We start from the raw sequence: 17,905 nt of genomic DNA on the forward strand, positions 1-17,905 counted from the left end.
CTATGGAAGGAAGATGAGAGTACCAAGAATGGGAGGTTTTGGTGTACAGTACAATTGTATTTATTAACCTGGGTGCTGGTTACATGGGTGTGATCATGTAATAATTTCCTGACCTATACTCTTGTGATATATGCATTTTTCTGTGTGTACATTATAATTCAAAAATAAAGTTGGTTTTAAGAAAAATATAGATAACATCTTTTAAAGATATAAAACATACAGAAAAATCTTTAAAGATTTCTTTAAACTCTGATAAATGCCATGGAACCATTACTCAAATGAAGACCATAACTAACTAAATTAATAAATAAATGGCTACACATATAGGTTAATGGACTCCTCAAGCTCTTTACCAGATTGCATGTTCTAAGTCTTCATTTAACTGTGACCAAGTCACCAATAAACAGAACTGTTTTATACTTTTATAGTGCCGAGGTCCAAAGTACTAAATAAAAGCCTCAGGTTTTGACATATAAAAATCATTAAACAATGGACCTGCTAGACCACTTTACAAGTATCCTGCCATACAGAGAATTACAGCAGGCAAAACTCAAAGAGAAAAAGTCATGGGTAAATGTGACAATCAATTTAAATCTGTGAAATGATAAAGACAGAATATACATTAAGGAAAGACTGTGGGTGAAACTGTTCCTTGGGTCTATAATTTAGGAATACTTAATGCCTGCATGCTTCAAAAGTTCTTTCTCTTTAATTGACTAAGTTTATGGAATGAAAATTGAATTGTGCGTAAAGAGGTTTCAAAGTACTTACTGGTATACATTTCATACCGAATATGAGTTAAAAAAGATGTGGTTGTAGTACTTTTGCATTTCTTCTGTGAGAGTAAGACTTGAGGGAAAAGGAGATAGCCAAACAAATGTAAAAAGTCAAAGGTAAAGATTTAACCAATGCACCAAGGGTAAGATGCTACTGGTAATGCTACAGGATTACTGAAGGATCAAGGTGATGGAGTGTGACTATGGAAATATGGGGGGGATTACAGGTTCCAGTAAGACCATGGACTCCAGTATCACCGCCTCCAGCCTGATAATTACAGATGCCGAAAGAGACATCTGTTAAAGGCCTCCCTCCGGCCCTTGGAAAGAGTCCTTTATTAGGTGCTATTAAATAATAAAGGATGATTATTAGGTGCTATTAATTAATCATTGTGCTGTTAAGTCTCAGGGCTTTGACTCCTAGGTACACATAACTGAAAAGGGCACTAATTCCTGCTAAATCTTAGACATTGACACCAATATCTGACGACAAACTCAATCTAACCACAGCTTTGTCTCTAAACCCGGGAGGTGACAATAAATTGCTTTCATGAGACACAGTGCCAGAAATTAAAACTATTCAATCCCTCTAGGCCCAGGGACTATCACAGACTTATAGATGAGTCAGTTTTGTAACCTTACTTTTTGGCTTTTGGTTTTTGGCTCCTATAATGCTCAAAAGGTTTTCATGGATTAATGAATGCCTGTGCACCTCCATTCCCATCTATCTTGGAAAATTTAAATGGTTATGTGTCTTTTGGCTCTAAGTCCCTTAGCCATAGGGGTCCCACTGAGGTACAGGATGGACCCAGGGCAGGTAGTCATACCACCCTTTTGAAGTCTAAACACAACTGACCAGATTTAATGTTAAAACAGAGATCATAAGACAAACAGAACAGGCTTGTGGCAATAAGATCTCATAGTTACCCCCAAGGTTTTCAGTCTATTTTACAAGGACTTTTGAAATTTGAGCTCAGAATTCTGACAACAGGGCTTGTAATGTATCTTATACTCTGGTGTGCAATTAAATGCTATGCTAAGCCAATGGACAGGAACATTAATGTGTTCATGCTGCAGCCCAAGATCCCCAACCAGGCATTCATGAGTGCTTAATGGTTACTTGCAGGCAGTTTCATTTCTCTAATCCTGACTCTTACCCTGACTATGCCTCTTGCAAGCAGGAAGCAATAAGAGTGGTCTTTGCTCTTGCTTCAGGAATGAGGTATAATCCAGCCCAGAGGGACTGAAACCAGCCCTATAAACTTCGTAAAATTAATCAGGAAAGAAGGTGGGAGAAGAAATGAAAGGAAACCAAGCTCACAGCACATTCAGCATCAGTCATTAGATCAGCTTGCTCTCTGACCTTGCTCATCATAGCTGTTTGGTATCTATTGCCTCAGAATCACATAGACCCTGTTACAGGATTATACTTCCCATTAACTGCTCTATAGATAAACACTTAAAAATTATGAAATATTGTTCAGTTTTCCCTTTGAGGTTTTCTTTCAGGTCCTTCATACCAATGAAACTACTGACTTCAGCAGGTCTAAAGGAACCCACAAGAAGATGACTCATCAAAGGACGCAGTTTCCACGTTCTGATAATTTTATCCCTCCTACTCTTACCAATCAATCCCAATTTTCCAGCTCCTTACCCTCCATGATCCCTCCTACCCTGACCAATCAATCCCAATTTTCCAGCCCCTTACCCTACACGATCCACTTAAAAACCCCAGCCCAGAACTCCTCAAGGAGATGGATTTGAGAGTCTTTTTTCATCTCCTCATTTGGTACCCTGCAATCATTAAACTCTTTCTCTGCTGCAAACCCTGCTGTCTCAGGGCAATTGGTCTGTTTCTGTGCAGTGGGCATATGAACCTGTTGGTTCTATAACAACTGTAGCATGCACTTTGGTACACTGTTGTGGGGATAGCCACCAATTTGTTTATGCTTTGTTGTATGCACACCCCTACAACATGCTCTAGCCTTAGTAATATTTAATTTTAGCAAATGTTTACTGAGTGTGCATTATGTTCTGGCCACTGTGAGTTTTTATGCTTCATCTCATTTCATCTTCACAATATCCAACACTGTAAGTATTCTATTATCTTCATTGAAAGGGGATCAAATAACCTATCCATCAAATATAACCAGTAAGAAAAAGAGTTTATCCTTGCATGCAAATATGTCTGCCTCTACTTTACTTTGATATACCCACTTAGGTGAGTTCTTAAAACGTGCAAAATAGAGATCCACATATACTACAATAAATCTTGGCAATTGACTACATATGAGGCAAGAGAAAGTAGGTGGAGTCAAAGAAAACTGAGTAAGTGGGGGACTTGTGAGGCCATTAATCAAAGGCGGAGTATGGGAATAAGAAACGAATACTGGAGGGTGGTTCTGTGATATTTTTTTAATGTCAAGAAAAAAAAAAAAACATCTGCAAGGACCCCCAAAATGAAAAGACTTTACAAGATTAGAGCTGAAAAAGTGAAGAAACAGGAAATGGCAATGGAACTTCTGTTTGGGGAAATTAGAAAAGATGTCGAGCAATGTGTTATGTGGATCACAATAGAAAACTAACAAGATATTAATAGGAATATGAAGTAATGGGCCTAGATAACACTGACAATACAACCTCGTTGTACACCTCTTTGTTATGGTTTGGGGATTTTCTAAAATCATGCCCATGGCAATGTGGAGTAAGAAAGAAAAAACAACTGGAGGGATTTGTACAGAACTGGGAAGTAGCAAACTTGGAAAGTCTATAGAACTTCTGCAACAAGTGACTATAGACTGGCTATTATAATATTTCTGAATCTAATAAGATAAGGAGACAAGTGAAAACAAAATTGTGACTATACGCTAAGGGAAATTGTAAAGGAGTAAAGATTAAAAAATGCCAGTGATGAGAAAGTTCAATAGGGGAACAAATGGAAGAGACTAAAGGATAGAAAACTGTGACCAAAGCAGGACGTTACTAAGTTCACAATTTTGAATATGGAATCATTTCAAGTGGTGAAATAATTCAGCATGTAAATATGCTGCTAAAGAGTAGAACTGAAGGCCATTGTCAATTGATTAGAACTTTGAGTCCTCAACTTTTAAAAGCTCAAGCAATAGCCAAACACACCTAAATTTAAATCATGGCTACACCAATTGTGATCTGAAGATATTTAAATAGTGTCTTAGCTTCTCTAAGTTTAAGTTACTTCAAGTATAAAATTTGGGTTTTGAAAGATGATAACAGTGCCCTTCACAGTATTATTTTCAAAAGTAAGAGATAATGCATGTAACTTGCTTAGCAGAGTATGACATTCAAATTAGCTTTTACTATCATTGTCATTGTTGTTCTTATGATTAAAAACTATCCCGAGTTATCCAGGAAAAAGGGACAGAGAAGCAATCACACAAGAAACTGCTTAAATTCTAAAAGTCTGGCTTTAGTTCTAAATTTCAAATTTCTCTATCCCTGTACTATCTGAAGGCCAGAACAAACACTTCCTGGCTTTAAACAACAAAGCTTGAAGATTTAACACTTATCTTGCCTATTATCAAATAAGATCCAAAACAATAAAAGAAGATTTGAATGTTCATGAGACTTTCCTCCAACCCGATCTCTGATGGACTTTCTAATGATCAAACAGTGACCAAAAAGAAATGAAGATAACAAATAAAAAGGAAGAGCAATAAAAACAAATTTCATCAGTTCCATAGTTGAATAATGAAAAATCAAAATTAGCTATGATAGTACCTGTGATGAAATGGGTCACACATTGCTAAATAAAATGCTCAAAGACAAGCCTGGGCAAATGGTGAAACCCCACCTCTACAAAAAATTTAAAAATTAGCCAGAATGGTGGCTCATGCCTCTGGTCCCAGCTACTTGGGAGGCTGAGATGGGGAGATCACTTGAGCTGGAGGCGGAGATTGCAGTAAGCCAAGAATGTGTAAGTTCCCTCCAGCCTGAGCAACAGAGCAAGAACCCTGAATCAATATCAGAGAATTTTTTTTTAAAGTTATTCTTAGAAAACTAACTTCCCATCTTAAAAAGTACCTTCGAGATGGTTCTTAGTGAAGTGTATCCTACTCTCTAGCTGTCTTTGAGCTTTTTTTTTTTTTTTTGAGACATGAGATTTGGAAAGGTACAGGAGTATAATGGTATGATTGGCCTTGTGTTCCCACCCGAATCTCATCGCAAATTTTAATTCCCATGGGTCAGGGGAGGACCTGGTGGGAGGTGATTGAATCATAGGAGTGGATTTTCCCCTTGTTGTTCTCATGATAATGAGTTCTCCTGAGATCTGGTTTTTTGAACGTGGGTGGAACTTTTCCCTTCACTCACACTCTCTCTCTCCTGCTCTGCCATGGTAAAGATGTGCTTGCTTTCCCTTCACCTTCTGCCAGGATTATTAGTTTCCTAAGGTCTTCCAACCATGCTTCCTGTTAAGCCTGTGGAAATGTGAGTCAATTAAACCTCTTTTTTTCACAAATTACCCAGTCTCAGGTAGTTCTTTATAGCAGTGTGAAAATGAACTAATACAGGAAATTGGTACTGGGAGTGGAGCATTGCTATAAAGATATCTGAAAATGTGGAAGGTAGTTTGGAACTGGGTAATGGGCAGAGGTTGGAAAAGTTTGGAGGGCTCAGAAGAAGACAGAAAGATATGGGAAAGTTTGGAAGTTCCTAGAAACTTGTTGAATGGACTTGACCAAAATGTTGATAGTGATATGGACAATGATGTCCAGGCTGAAGTGGTCTCAAATGAACATGAGGAATTTATTGGGAACTGGAGTAAAGGTCACTCTTGCTGTGCTATAGCAAAGAAACTGGTGGCATCTTTCCCCTGCCCTGGAGATTTGCAGAACTTTTAACTTGAAATTAATGATTTAGGGTATCTGGGCAGAAGAAATTTCTAAGCAGCAAAGCATTCAAGAGTAACCTGGCTGTTTCTGAAAGCGTACAGTCATATGCATTCACACAGAGATTGTCTGAAATTGGAACTTATGTTTAAAAGGGAAGAAGAGCATAACAGTTTGGAAAATTTGCAGCCTGACCATGTGGCAGAAAAGAAAAACTGATTTTCTGGGGAGAAATTCAAGCTGCTGGCTGAAGAAATTTGCATATATAAGAAGGACCTGAATGTTAATAGCCAAGACAATGAGGAAAATGTCTCCAGGGCATTTCAGAGACTTTCAGAGCAGTCCCTCCCATCACAGACCCAGAGGTCTAGGAGGGAAAAATAATTTCATGGGCCATGCCCAGGGCCCCACTGCTCTGTACAGCCTTGGGACATGTTGCTCTACATCCCAGCAACTCCGGCTCCAGCTGTGGCTAAAAGTGGACAAAATATAACTTGGGCCATGGCTTCAGAGGGTGCAAGCCCCAAGCCTTGGCAGCTTCCACATGGTGTTGGGCCTGCAGGTGTGCAGAAGGAAAAATTCAGGTTTGGGAACCTCCACTTAGATTTCAGAGGATATAAGGAAATGCCTGGATGTCCAGGCAGAAGTCTGCCAGAGGGGTAGAGTCCTCATGGAGAACCTTTACTAAAACAGTGCTAGGGGAAATGTGGGGTTGGAACCCCCTCATAGCTCCACTATGGCACTGCCCAGTGGAGCTATGAGAAGAGGGCCATCATTCTCCAAACCCCAGAATGATAGATCCACTGACAGCTTGCACCATGTGTCTGGAAAAGCTGCAGACACTCAATACCAGCCTATGAAAGCAGCTGCTGGGACTGTACTCTGCAGAGCCACAGAGGCAGAACTGCCCAAGGCATTGGGAGCCCACCCTTTGCATTAGCATACCCTGGATGTGAGACATGGAGTCAAAGGAGATTATTTTGGAGTTTTAAGATTTAACAACTGCCCTGCTGGGTTTTGGACTTGCATGGGGCCTGTAGTCCCTTGGTTTTGGCCAATTTTCCCTTTTTGAATGGCAGCATTTATCCAATCCCTGTATCTTGGACGTAACTAACTTGTTTTTGATTTTACAGGCTCATAGATTGAAGGGAGTTGCCTTGTCTCAGATGACACTTTGAACTTGGACTTTTGGGTTAATGCTGGAATGAGTTAAGACTGTGGGGGACTGTTGGGAAGGCATGATTGTGTTTTTTTGTTTTTTTTTTTTTTTTGAGACGGGGTCTTGCTCTGTCGCCCAGGCTGGAGTGCAGTGGCGCAGTCTCGGCTCACTGCAAGCTCCGCCTCCCGGGTTCACGCCATTCTCCTGCCTCAGCCTCTCCGAGTAGCTGGGACTACAGGCGCCCGCCACTACGCCCGGCTAATTTTTTTGTATTTTTAGTAGAGACGGGGTTTCACCGTGGTCTCGATCTCCTGACCTCGTGATCCGCCCGCCTCGGCCTCCCAAAGTGCTGGGATTACAAGCGTGAGCCACCGCGCCCGGCCTGTGTTTTAAAATGCGAGAAGGACATGAGATTTGGGAGAGTCCAGGGGTGTAATAATATGGTTTGGCCCTGTGTGCCCACCCAAATCTCATCTCGAATTGTAATCCCTGTGTGCCAGGGAGGGGCCTGATGGGAGGTGATTCAATCATGGAGGCAGACTTCCCCCTTATTTTTCTCATGATAGCAGGTTCTCACGAGATCTGGCTGTTTGGAAGTGTGTGGCATTTCCCCACTTTGCTGTCTCGATCCCTCTCTCTCCCCTGCTCCACCATGGTAAAGACATGCTTGCTTTCCCTTCACCTTCTGCCATGATTGTAAGTTCCCTTTGTGAACGCATATGACTGTATGCTTTCAGAAACATCCAGCTTACATTACAGAGGCCTTCCAACTGTGCTTCCTGTTAAGCCTGCAGAACTGTGAGTCAATTAAACCTCTTTTCTTCATAAATTACCCAGTCTCAGGTAGTTCTTTATAGCAGTGTGAAAACAGACAAAAACAGAAATATCAATATCTTTCAGCAGATATTCAAAGACTCCCATGACCCCAAAATTTAAAAATTACTTCTCACATGCATATGTTAAATACTTTCACATGGTTTAAAACAGAACAGTTTCAAAACTAACAAAGCACTTAACTTTCTGTTAATGGATTATGACACTAGTTATTATTTTATATAATTATAATACATAATTTTATATATTATATATTTAATTTTATATGTTATAAAATTTTATATATTATAAAATTATGTATTATATATTATATATTTTATATATTATATGTTATAAAATTATATATTTATAATTATAATAACACTCCCAAACAGAAACAACAAATTTACCAAAGGCTCCCCACCATCTCTGCAGCCCTTATCAACAGAGTAGATACTAGGGAATCATTGACTACATGAAAATAACTAATGAGAAACACATACAGCTTGAAGGAATTGTTCTAGTCAACCACTGAAAATGAGCTTTGATCACCTTGGCAGACACTAACTGCCTACCCAATATTTATGATCTCTCTTTCCTATGCAATACTAAGAAATATCTTATTTTTTCAGCCTATCAATGTGACATCTAGAATATTATATTCCTATCTTTCTTTGCTACTAAAGGTTAAAAATAAAATGCAAGTGGAAGTTGGGTGAGATTCCTGAAAAAACAAAAATAAACTCTTTTAAAAGGAACTTCCTTCTTTTAAGAAGGATGTACTTTTTTTCTTTTCTTTTTTATTCCATTTCTGTCTGGAATACAGGTATGATGGCAAGAGTTTCAGTAACTCCCTTATACTATTAGGAACTTGAGGATGGAAGACCTGTGCTAAGAATGGCAGAACTAAAAATTAGAAAGTGGTCCTAGGTTGTATCATAAAACTTTATACTCTCTCCAGTGCACTTTTCTGTACATTTTGCATGTGAGAAAAAAATACAAACCTCCTAGATTTTAAAGATTTAAGTTTTATTGTTGTTTAGTGTGTGTGTGTAAAAGAACCATTATTACTCAGAAATGAATGTAATTTATAACTGTTATAGTCATCTAGCCTAAAATTTTTCCTCTACTTTGTTATTTTGCCTGAAAGTAGACCAATTGTTTTATTTTGATAAACAATAATAATTTTTTAACCTTTGATTTTATAATATTGGACATCAGACAAAAATGAATGATGATCTCGGAGATGTAGAAAATAGACGGTGAGCTCTGTGGCTACACAAGCTGACTGCCATGACAGCTTTTCCAAGCTGTGTACAGAAGGGCTGGGGGACTTCCTGAATTGGGGCAACAGACTTGAGAGTCAGAAGACCAAGATGGCTAGAGTTGACAGGATAGAGTTTTAGAGAGTAAAGAGCTTCACTGAGAACTCAGGATATAAGTAGAGAGCCCAGACTGGCTGCTCAGCAGAGTGCTGATCAGTATCTTCATCTAAGAAAACCACTCAAGGCAAGCAAAATAACTATCTGAAAGAATTAAAGGAGACATTATATAGGAAAAAGACCTAAAATAGTACCTATTCTCACCAGTAAGACTGGAAAACCTTGTAATTCATGGGGCATTGAGTAAAGTGCTCATGAGATCTTGATCAATACTGGGAAACAGTTAGCTTTAGACCAAACACTACTCTGGCCCTGACTAGAAAACCTTAAGAAACAAAACCCAAAGGATCAAACTCTTTCTAAGAAACTTAACTGTATCTCAGCAAAAAGCTGAAGAATATGTATAGGTATAAAAAATTATCCCAACAATGAATATTTTTACCTAACAAGGTAAAATTCACAATACGTGACATCTAAACAAAAATTATCAAGTAGGCATAAAAGTAGAAAAATATGACTAAAAATGAAGAAAAATATTAATCAACTAGTTGAAATCAACTAGAACTGACACAGATACAATTGTCAGATAAGTAGGTTAAAACAATTGTTATACCTATATCATATATACTCAAAAAGAAGAAATATTGAGCATATTAAGTGAGATATAAAAGAAATATTTCTAAAAAAATTGGATTAAGTTAGTAAAAGAATAGATGAATGGCCAATAGAACAGTATAGATTTATAGAAACAGTATAGAACCCAGAAATAGATCCATATAAACATAGTTAACTCATCTTTGACAATGCAGCAAAGGCATTTCAATAAAGAAAAGATAGTCTTTTTAACAAATGGGCCTAGAACAACTGAGCATCCATATGCAAAATAAAATTAATCTAGACACAAACATTATTCCTTCAAAAAATGAACTCAATATAGATTAAAGACTTAAATGTCACATGTTAACTATAACACTCCTAGAAGATAACTTAGGAGCAAATCTAGATGATCTAGGGTTTGGTGATGATTTTTTAGATACAACATCAAAAGTAGGATGCATGAAAGAAGTTACGCATAAGGCGATTAAGTGAACTTCATTAATCTTAAAAATTTCTTGCTCTTAAGAGACATTGTCAAGAGAATGAAAAGACAAGCCATAGACTTAAAAAAAAACCTGCAAAAGACATATCTAATAAGGATATACATATATACAAAGAACTCTTAAAACTCAACAATAAGAAAACAAACAACTTGACTTAAAAATGAGCCAAAGACCTTAACAGACACCTAACCAAATAAGATATGTAGATGACTAATAAGCATATTAAAAAGATGTTCCACATCATATGTCATTAGGGAAAGGAAAATTAAAGCAACAATGAGATATCTCCACATATCTATTAGAATGGCTGATATCCAGAAGACTGACAACACGAAATGCTGGTGAGGATGCAGAGCAAGAGGTGAATCACAACAAATGCAGTGAATTTCTGGAGCCAATTGCTTCTTAACTATGGCAGAAGCTTCCCTGGGCACCCATGTCTGCTGAGAAATTTTGTGAATATTCCTTAGAAATGTACCTAGAGTTTGCATTTCTAGTTTGTAACCTAGCTCTGTCACTTGGAGCAAAGGAATTATGCTCAATACTAGTGGTCTTTATTCTTAAATAGAATAATACAGTACTTTAAACATATATAGAATTATCAATCAGTCCCACCTCAATATCAGGTAGTTAAGAAATCTGTCTTTATCAACAGCCCTTCTATTCCTCTCTCTGTTCCTAGAGACCCCACTTAGGTTCATTCTACATTTTATAGCTCCATTCCAGTGTGGGTTTTGTGGATTTCTACTGTGGAGGCTCATGATTGGTCCAGACAGGCCACTATTTCTAATTTATTTCCCACTGGCATTTCTAAGATAATTTATGTTGTAACTATTTGAACACAATATTTTTTGTGTAAAAAAAATTTCTGACACAAAATAATGAAACAGTTGCCTTAAGCAAGTTCCAAACTGAATTTGCTCCCCTGCCCCCTACAATGGAGTATCCAAGGGCAGTGTAAGATTTACCTTCTAAAGCATTTTTTTTCCTTGACTGTTTCATTGCTTCCATCTTCATTTTTTAGCTTGGTTGGGGAAGAGAGTCATCAGGAAAAAAAGAGCTTAGTGTCCTTGTAATTCTGCTTGTCCATTAAACTCTGTTATTTTCACTTCGATGAAGATAACTAAATTCCTCTGGCACCACCCACCCTGGATTGGGTAACACTGACCATTTACAATGGAATGACAGTAATGCAAAGGGAGCTACAAAATGTTCTCTTGTTTTCTGTCCCATCTCCCCCAGTCTGCCTCCAGATGCCTCACTTTCTGTCTCTGTCTACCTCATTCTCTGGCTGTTTCTGTCTGTTTTTCTATTTTCTCTCTCCTTCCTATAAAAAAATTGTATTGTGCAGATGATTCACAAATCTTGATTTTTCTCACCCATCTAAATTTAAACTAAATCAAACGGTTTCATATGTCTGTTTAAAACACCACAGATGTTAAGGAAATTACCAACATCAGCTTCTTTTCCTCCCTTAAAATTACATTTCACCAGGTGTCCAAACCCAGCAGAGGGCATCCTTCCATTTCAGATGCATGCATAGTGTGGAAAAAGGGCCCTATAATTCAAGCAATGTATTCCATTTACAAAGTGCATTGCAATTTAAATAAACAGGCTATTTTAATAGGAGGGGAATTTGTTGTTTTGGAGTGTTTGCGATTTTGGATTAAAGATTTAGAAGTAATTTTCCTTTCATAAGCAAAAAAAGAAGGGGGAATATCTGTTTCTGGACTCTCTCTAGGTTCAGAGCATTAGCTTAAATTACAGAAACAGCAAGGTAGCACCTGTGTGATACTTCCTCCCCTAGGCTACCATGTGTATAAATAAAGTGATCACAGAAAAAAGCAACTGGGAAAAAAGAATGCCCCCTATCTCACTTGTCTGTTTCACCCTACCTGTGAGATTCCTCAAACTAAAGGGCAAATAGCAGGATGGGCCTTATAGCCTCTTATATTGTCTCAGAAGTAGTGAGAAGATAAGCAGTTTGGCTTCTGAATAAGAACGGCCAACTTCATACCTGTGCATTGAAGGCAGTTGCCCACTAATTTTAACTGTGCAGTTGCACAGAAGTTGAAATTCCACAATGGGAAATGTCTTACGTTGTCCGACATTTTCCCAAGTTAAAAAAAGGGAAATGTTCACAGCCCTTACAAGTTACATTTTCTCCCTAGTGTGGCTGGGTTTATCAGATCCCTTCTTTATGAAAGAATGTCTTAGAGAGAGAACAAAAGAACATGATGGGGCAATATAGCATAATTCATCCATCCATTCAACATATGTTCATTTGAAAACTTACTTTGCATTAAGCCCTGTTTGCTGTCCTAAAACTATACCAGCAAACAGGCAAAGATCCCTTTCTTTTTTTTTTTTTTTGAGACAGAGTCTGGCTCTGTCCCCCAGGCTGGAGTGCAGTGGCACCATCTCGGCTCACTGCAAGCTCCGCCTCCCGGGTTCACGTCATTCTCCTGCCTCAGCCTCCCAAGTAGCTGGGACTACAGGCACCCGCCACCACGCCCTGCTAATTTTTTTTTTGTATTTTTAGTAGAGACAGGGTTTCACTATGTTGGCCAGGATGGTCTTGAACTCCTGACCACGTGATCCGCCCACCTCGGCCTCCCAAAGTGCTAGGATTACAGGCTTGAGCCACCGCCCCCAGCCAAAGATCCCTTTCTTTGAGGTGATGTGCCAAAGAGCAAGGGTTTGGGGAGTCAGACAGACATAACTTTGAGTGCTGGCCTTGCCACTTAGCCAGCTCTGTCACTTGGAGCAAAGGAATTAATGTTTTCTCTTGCAAAACAGGGATAATTGTTCACATTTCCTAAAAACATACTTTGTTCCAGGTACAGGAACCAAGTGCTTAATATGTATTAGCTCAATATTCTCACAATCAGCCTACGAGATAAGTTGTATTCTTATTCCCATTTTACAGATGAGAAAACCAAAGCACAGAGTCACATGGTAAGTGTCAGGACAAGAATTTAAAACAAGTCTGTCTGAATCCAGTGCTTGCACTTAACCAGTACACCATATGAAGGTTTATTTATAAGACTACCCCGAGGATTACATGAAATGACAGATGCAAAGCTGTGAGTGCAGTAGTGTTATTATTTACTATTATTATTTATTATTTTTACGATGATTGTTACTGCTATTGTCATTTTCTGCAACCTAAGGATATATGTTGAAATACATAAAAAAGAGGATCAATACTTCAAATCAGCATTCCTCTATTACAGAATGTAATGTGTGTCCAGCTCTGGTTAAAAGTACAATCACATAATGTCATAGCTATTGAATCATAGCTTCTCTACATTTATCTTTTTATAAAATGACAGGATATTAAAACACAGATTGATTCCCTGAAACAAAATGTGAGCATCTCCTGTTCTAGATTTTTATAACCTCCTCTGAAAAATGAAGGTTAAGAGCAGATGCTAAATGAAACCTAGATCCAAGTATCCACCTGTGGTTCGACAGTCTCTGTTCTGTGATAAGTGATCATGTAGTCCGCTCCTAAACTGGTTGCTGGTGCCCCTTGGCTCTTTGCTCTCACACTTTCCAAAATGTACTCTCTGGAGCCCTCTCTGTGGTCTTCTTCCACAGGATGTTCACAGATCAATGGGCGTTAACTACACTAACAGTATTATTCAAAGAGAAATGAAACAGGCATGTTCTGCTGCTGCTCTGGGAGTTCTCTCTGCTTACCGTAAGCCTGAATTTATGTCTCCAACTGCTGCATTACCCAAGTCAAAAATAATTTTAAACAAGCGGATAAAATTCTGGCTCCAGGCCCCATTTCTTATTGATTTCATTTCAGGACTATCGTCTTAGGTTCATTAGGTAGGAAACTGATTGATAATGCTGTATATGAGAATTTATAAATATATATCTTATAAATATCCATTTTTCTTGCCTACACTAAAAATACAGTCTTTATCCCACATGCCAAGCTTCACAGTGCAAAACTGAAGTCAACTGAATATTTTTAAACATTTATTTCTATTCAAAAATGCAGTTTCTTGTTGATTTTATCTCACTGTACTTCTTCAGGGAGGAGCACTGTGGCAGCTCATTGTCTGGGACAGAAATAAGTGCTCCAATCCCTTTGGTTTGAGCTCCAAAAAAAAGCAGCAAGTGTTCCAGTAGTTATGCTGCAAATGTATAGATGGTTATAGATTTCTACCAGCCCTGGTTGGGTTCTGCGAAAAAGACTTTCCTGGGCAGCGTACTTACCCCAAGGTAATGGCCATCAATGAATACAACAGGGAGGGAAGGAACTTCAGAAACTCGTCGGCATCGTTCGTCCAACTCTTTTCCATATTCACCATTCAGGGCTATGTTTTTCTCTTCAAATTTTACGCGATGGTTTTGGAAAATCTTTCTAACCAGTTCACATCTTTCAAAGGTTGTCCGGACCACACGAAGGCAGGTGGTATAAATCACTACACGGTCAAATTCTAGATCAGTTGATGGTTGCTGAAGGGAAATCATTGAGTTGTAAGAATGTTTGCTTTTACTTTCTTGTGTCTTATGATTTTAAGACAATTAAAAGTTGCGTTAAAGCAATAAAAGTTGAGTGAACTCATTTGTCAAAGACTTACCTTTTTAAGTCACAACATCTGTAATTGGGATACAGATAGCAATCAATATAATATATTACATAATTTAATTTTTTTCCTCTTCTCAGTAGCATATCAAGTAATGGCTAATCTTAAAATTGATCACATCTCACATGGGATGCCATGTGGTAAAATAGTAAATGACTGAAATATTTTTCTTATGTTTCATAGACATTGCTCAATTACTACATCTGTTTCATAAACCTAAAGTTTATGCCACAGAATAGTGAAGGTTATAACGCATTTAGCCGGTTAAAATTCTTCTACTTATCAGTTTATCCAATTGTATAGTCTTTGGGGCAACAATTTCCTGTGAATAACAAGACCTATTATCATGGGATTTTTCTAAGGTTTAAGTAGCATAACATATGTGCAAGGGCTCTGTTGAGTGACAGGGCTCCCACATGTAGTAAGAAAGTTCTGCCACACGAAATAAAAAAATTAAATGTTCCAGAATGGGAGTGCACAGAAATCAACACCAAAGTGAGTGGTGGGTCAAAGCCAGGCATAAAAAGAAACAAGGAATCAGACACACTGGAGTGCAGGCAAGCAACACTCAAAAACAAGATGAAGACTGTCCTGTGTGAGAATCTTTTTCTACATTTCTGATGTCCGTGACTGCTTTCCCGGGAAACCCTGCCCAGCACTGCTAATGTGTGCTGAAGGGCCATACCAGGTAGGTACTGAAATCAGTAAGAAAGCTTCTCTTCCTCCTTATCACAGTCTTAGTTGAAGGAAACTGAACAGAACACAACTATACCATGAGACCATGGGATACATGAGTCTTCACAAAGCTGTAATTATTTAAAGCACAACCACACAATTTGCAAAACCCCTGTGGAGTCAAAACTTTGGAAACCATTCTGGACAGCTAAATACTAAAGCAAGCCAGTAGGACACTAATCTCCACCACTTTGTACAAAGAGAAATCAGACCACTCTGCCAAGATGCACATGGACAGGTAACACTCCAAAGGTTCAATGTCATAAAGAGGCCAATACAAAGTTCTCCACCTCATGGAGAGAGAATTTTTCTGATGATAAAATGTAATAAAGATGCAAGAATCATTTCTTTCCACAATAGAGTGTAGAGGTTAAGTTGAAAACCCAGAGGCCTGGAGGAATTAAGTTGGTATCATAAATGCTGAAGCAGGTCAGGAGTAAAAGAAATACTAGGGAAATACTAAGAATAGCATCTAAATAGAGAAATGTTACACAGCTTAGGTGATTGTTGTCTTGCAGGCATGTGACTTCAGTGTGGTTACACATAATTATTTTATGTAGAAACTTAAAATCTGGATTTTTATAGGAAATTTTCTGATTTATAAATGGTGATGCCTAACTGTAAATGCTTTTAAAGATCATGTGGACCAATATTTCTGAAGACTGGATTTGGCATATACTGCAAATTTACTACAGCTAAGATAAAGAGAGCATAGCAGCACTATTGACAATAGCAAAGACATGAAATCAACCAAAATGCCCATGAATGTTAGCCTGGATAAAAAAATGTGGTACATATGCACCATGGAATACTATGCAGTCATGAAAATGCATGAGATCATGTTCTTTGCAGGGACATGAATGGAGCTGAAAGCCATTATCCTCAGCAAACTAACATGAGAACAGAAAACCAAACACCACATCTTCTCACTTAGAAGTGGGAAGTGAACAATGAGAGGATGTGGACACAGGGAGGGGAACAACACACACTGGGGCCTGTCAGAGGGTGAGGTGGGGAGAGTGAGAGCATTAGGAAAAATAGCTAATACATGCTGGGCTTAATACCTAGGTGATGGGTGGATAGGTGCAGCAAACCGCCATGGCACATATTTACCTACATAACAAACCTGCACATCCTGCACATGTTCCCCAGAACTTAAAATTAAAATTAAAATTTTAAAAAAGGAGAGGACAAGCTTGAAAATCAGATATACCTGAGCTCTGCCACTGGCCACCTGTGTATCTTTGGGAAGCTAATGAGCTATTGTCTCAGTGTTCTCATCTGTGATGACAGTGATGAGAAAGTGATAATAACAATAGCTACGTAATCAGTTTGCTGAGGAGATTAAGTAAGAGAAAATGTGAAAAAAACACAAGTGTAGGACTTGTGACACACTACTATTCTAAGTTGAGCAGAGAAAAGTATTGCAATTCACATCACGGAATTTTTCAGATTAAAAAAAAACAAATATAAGTCAGTGGAAAAAATCAGTGTAATTGATGACAAAAAGGAAATTATTACTATGTTTTGATTTAGAAACACTGATCTTTAGAAGAAGCAACCAAGTGCCCAAGGGTCTCTAGCTCCTCTTCATATTAACAGGTATGGGCAAGCAAGGCACAGAAACTCACTGCAGATGCTGCAGCTTTCAGAAAAGCACTGAAGTTCTCTTTTTTCTTATTATATTATTATATTTTCTTATTATATTATTATATTTTCTTATTATATTATCTGTGTAATTATGCATTTTTCCTCTCAATACAAAGACTACTACTACTGCATTAGTTTTCTACCAAAATGGTCCACTACTTCAAATAGGTACATTTACTTTTGAATTATTTGTTATGAAATACTTTTCCCAGATGTGTCAAAGTGGAAAAATTTAAGATCGGACCAACTTGCTGCCATGTTAACCAACTCATGTAAGATTCTCTCTGATTATGGAACAAACCGTGTATACCACCTTTCTGTGTCTCTAAGACACATGCATTTTCAAAATACTAATAAGATGACCCCTGTCGGGTAGCCACGCTGGATGTCATCTAATGTATGAGATCACATGGATATCCCTTTACCTGTTGTTGAGGATGAGCTTTGCCTGGAATCAGTGGATCTCAAGAATGTTGAATGTTAGAATAAACTGGAGATCCTTTGAAAATCCCAAATCCTAGGCCAAGCCCATACCAATTAAATAAGAATCACCAGGGTGGGGCCTCTGAATTGTAATTTTTTTTTAAGTTCTAATGTGATTCTAAGGTACAGCCAAGTTCTAGAGCTAGTTAGATACAGATTGGACATGCAGAATCACAGGCCTCACCCCAGATCTACTGACTCAGAATCTACATTTTAAAAAGCTTCCTGGAATTTGGAAACATATTATATATTTTTAAGTTGTGCATACTTAAGGTGTATAATAAAATGTTTTGATATACAGAGTTAAATAATTACTGCAGTAAAGCAAATTAATA

At 38.1% G+C, this 17,905-nt stretch overlaps 1 protein-coding gene across 1 annotated transcript in view; it reads right to left on the reverse strand.

Moving 5' to 3' along the window:
- Positions 1-17,905, reverse strand: part of GRXCR1 (glutaredoxin and cysteine rich domain containing 1) — a 153,234-nt gene that overhangs the window by 53,362 nt on the left and 81,967 nt on the right. Inside the window, exon 2 of the mRNA XM_032135727.2 lies at positions 14,329-14,571. Coding sequence (XP_031991618.1) covers positions 14,329-14,571 — 243 coding nt within the window. The remainder of the gene's footprint in view (positions 1-14,328; positions 14,572-17,905) is intronic.

The sequence above is a fragment of the Hylobates moloch genome, unplaced genomic scaffold, assembly GCF_009828535.3.
Source record: "Hylobates moloch isolate HMO894 unplaced genomic scaffold, HMol_V3 SCAFFOLD_17, whole genome shotgun sequence".
Classification (NCBI taxonomy): domain Eukaryota; kingdom Metazoa; phylum Chordata; class Mammalia; order Primates; family Hylobatidae; genus Hylobates; species Hylobates moloch.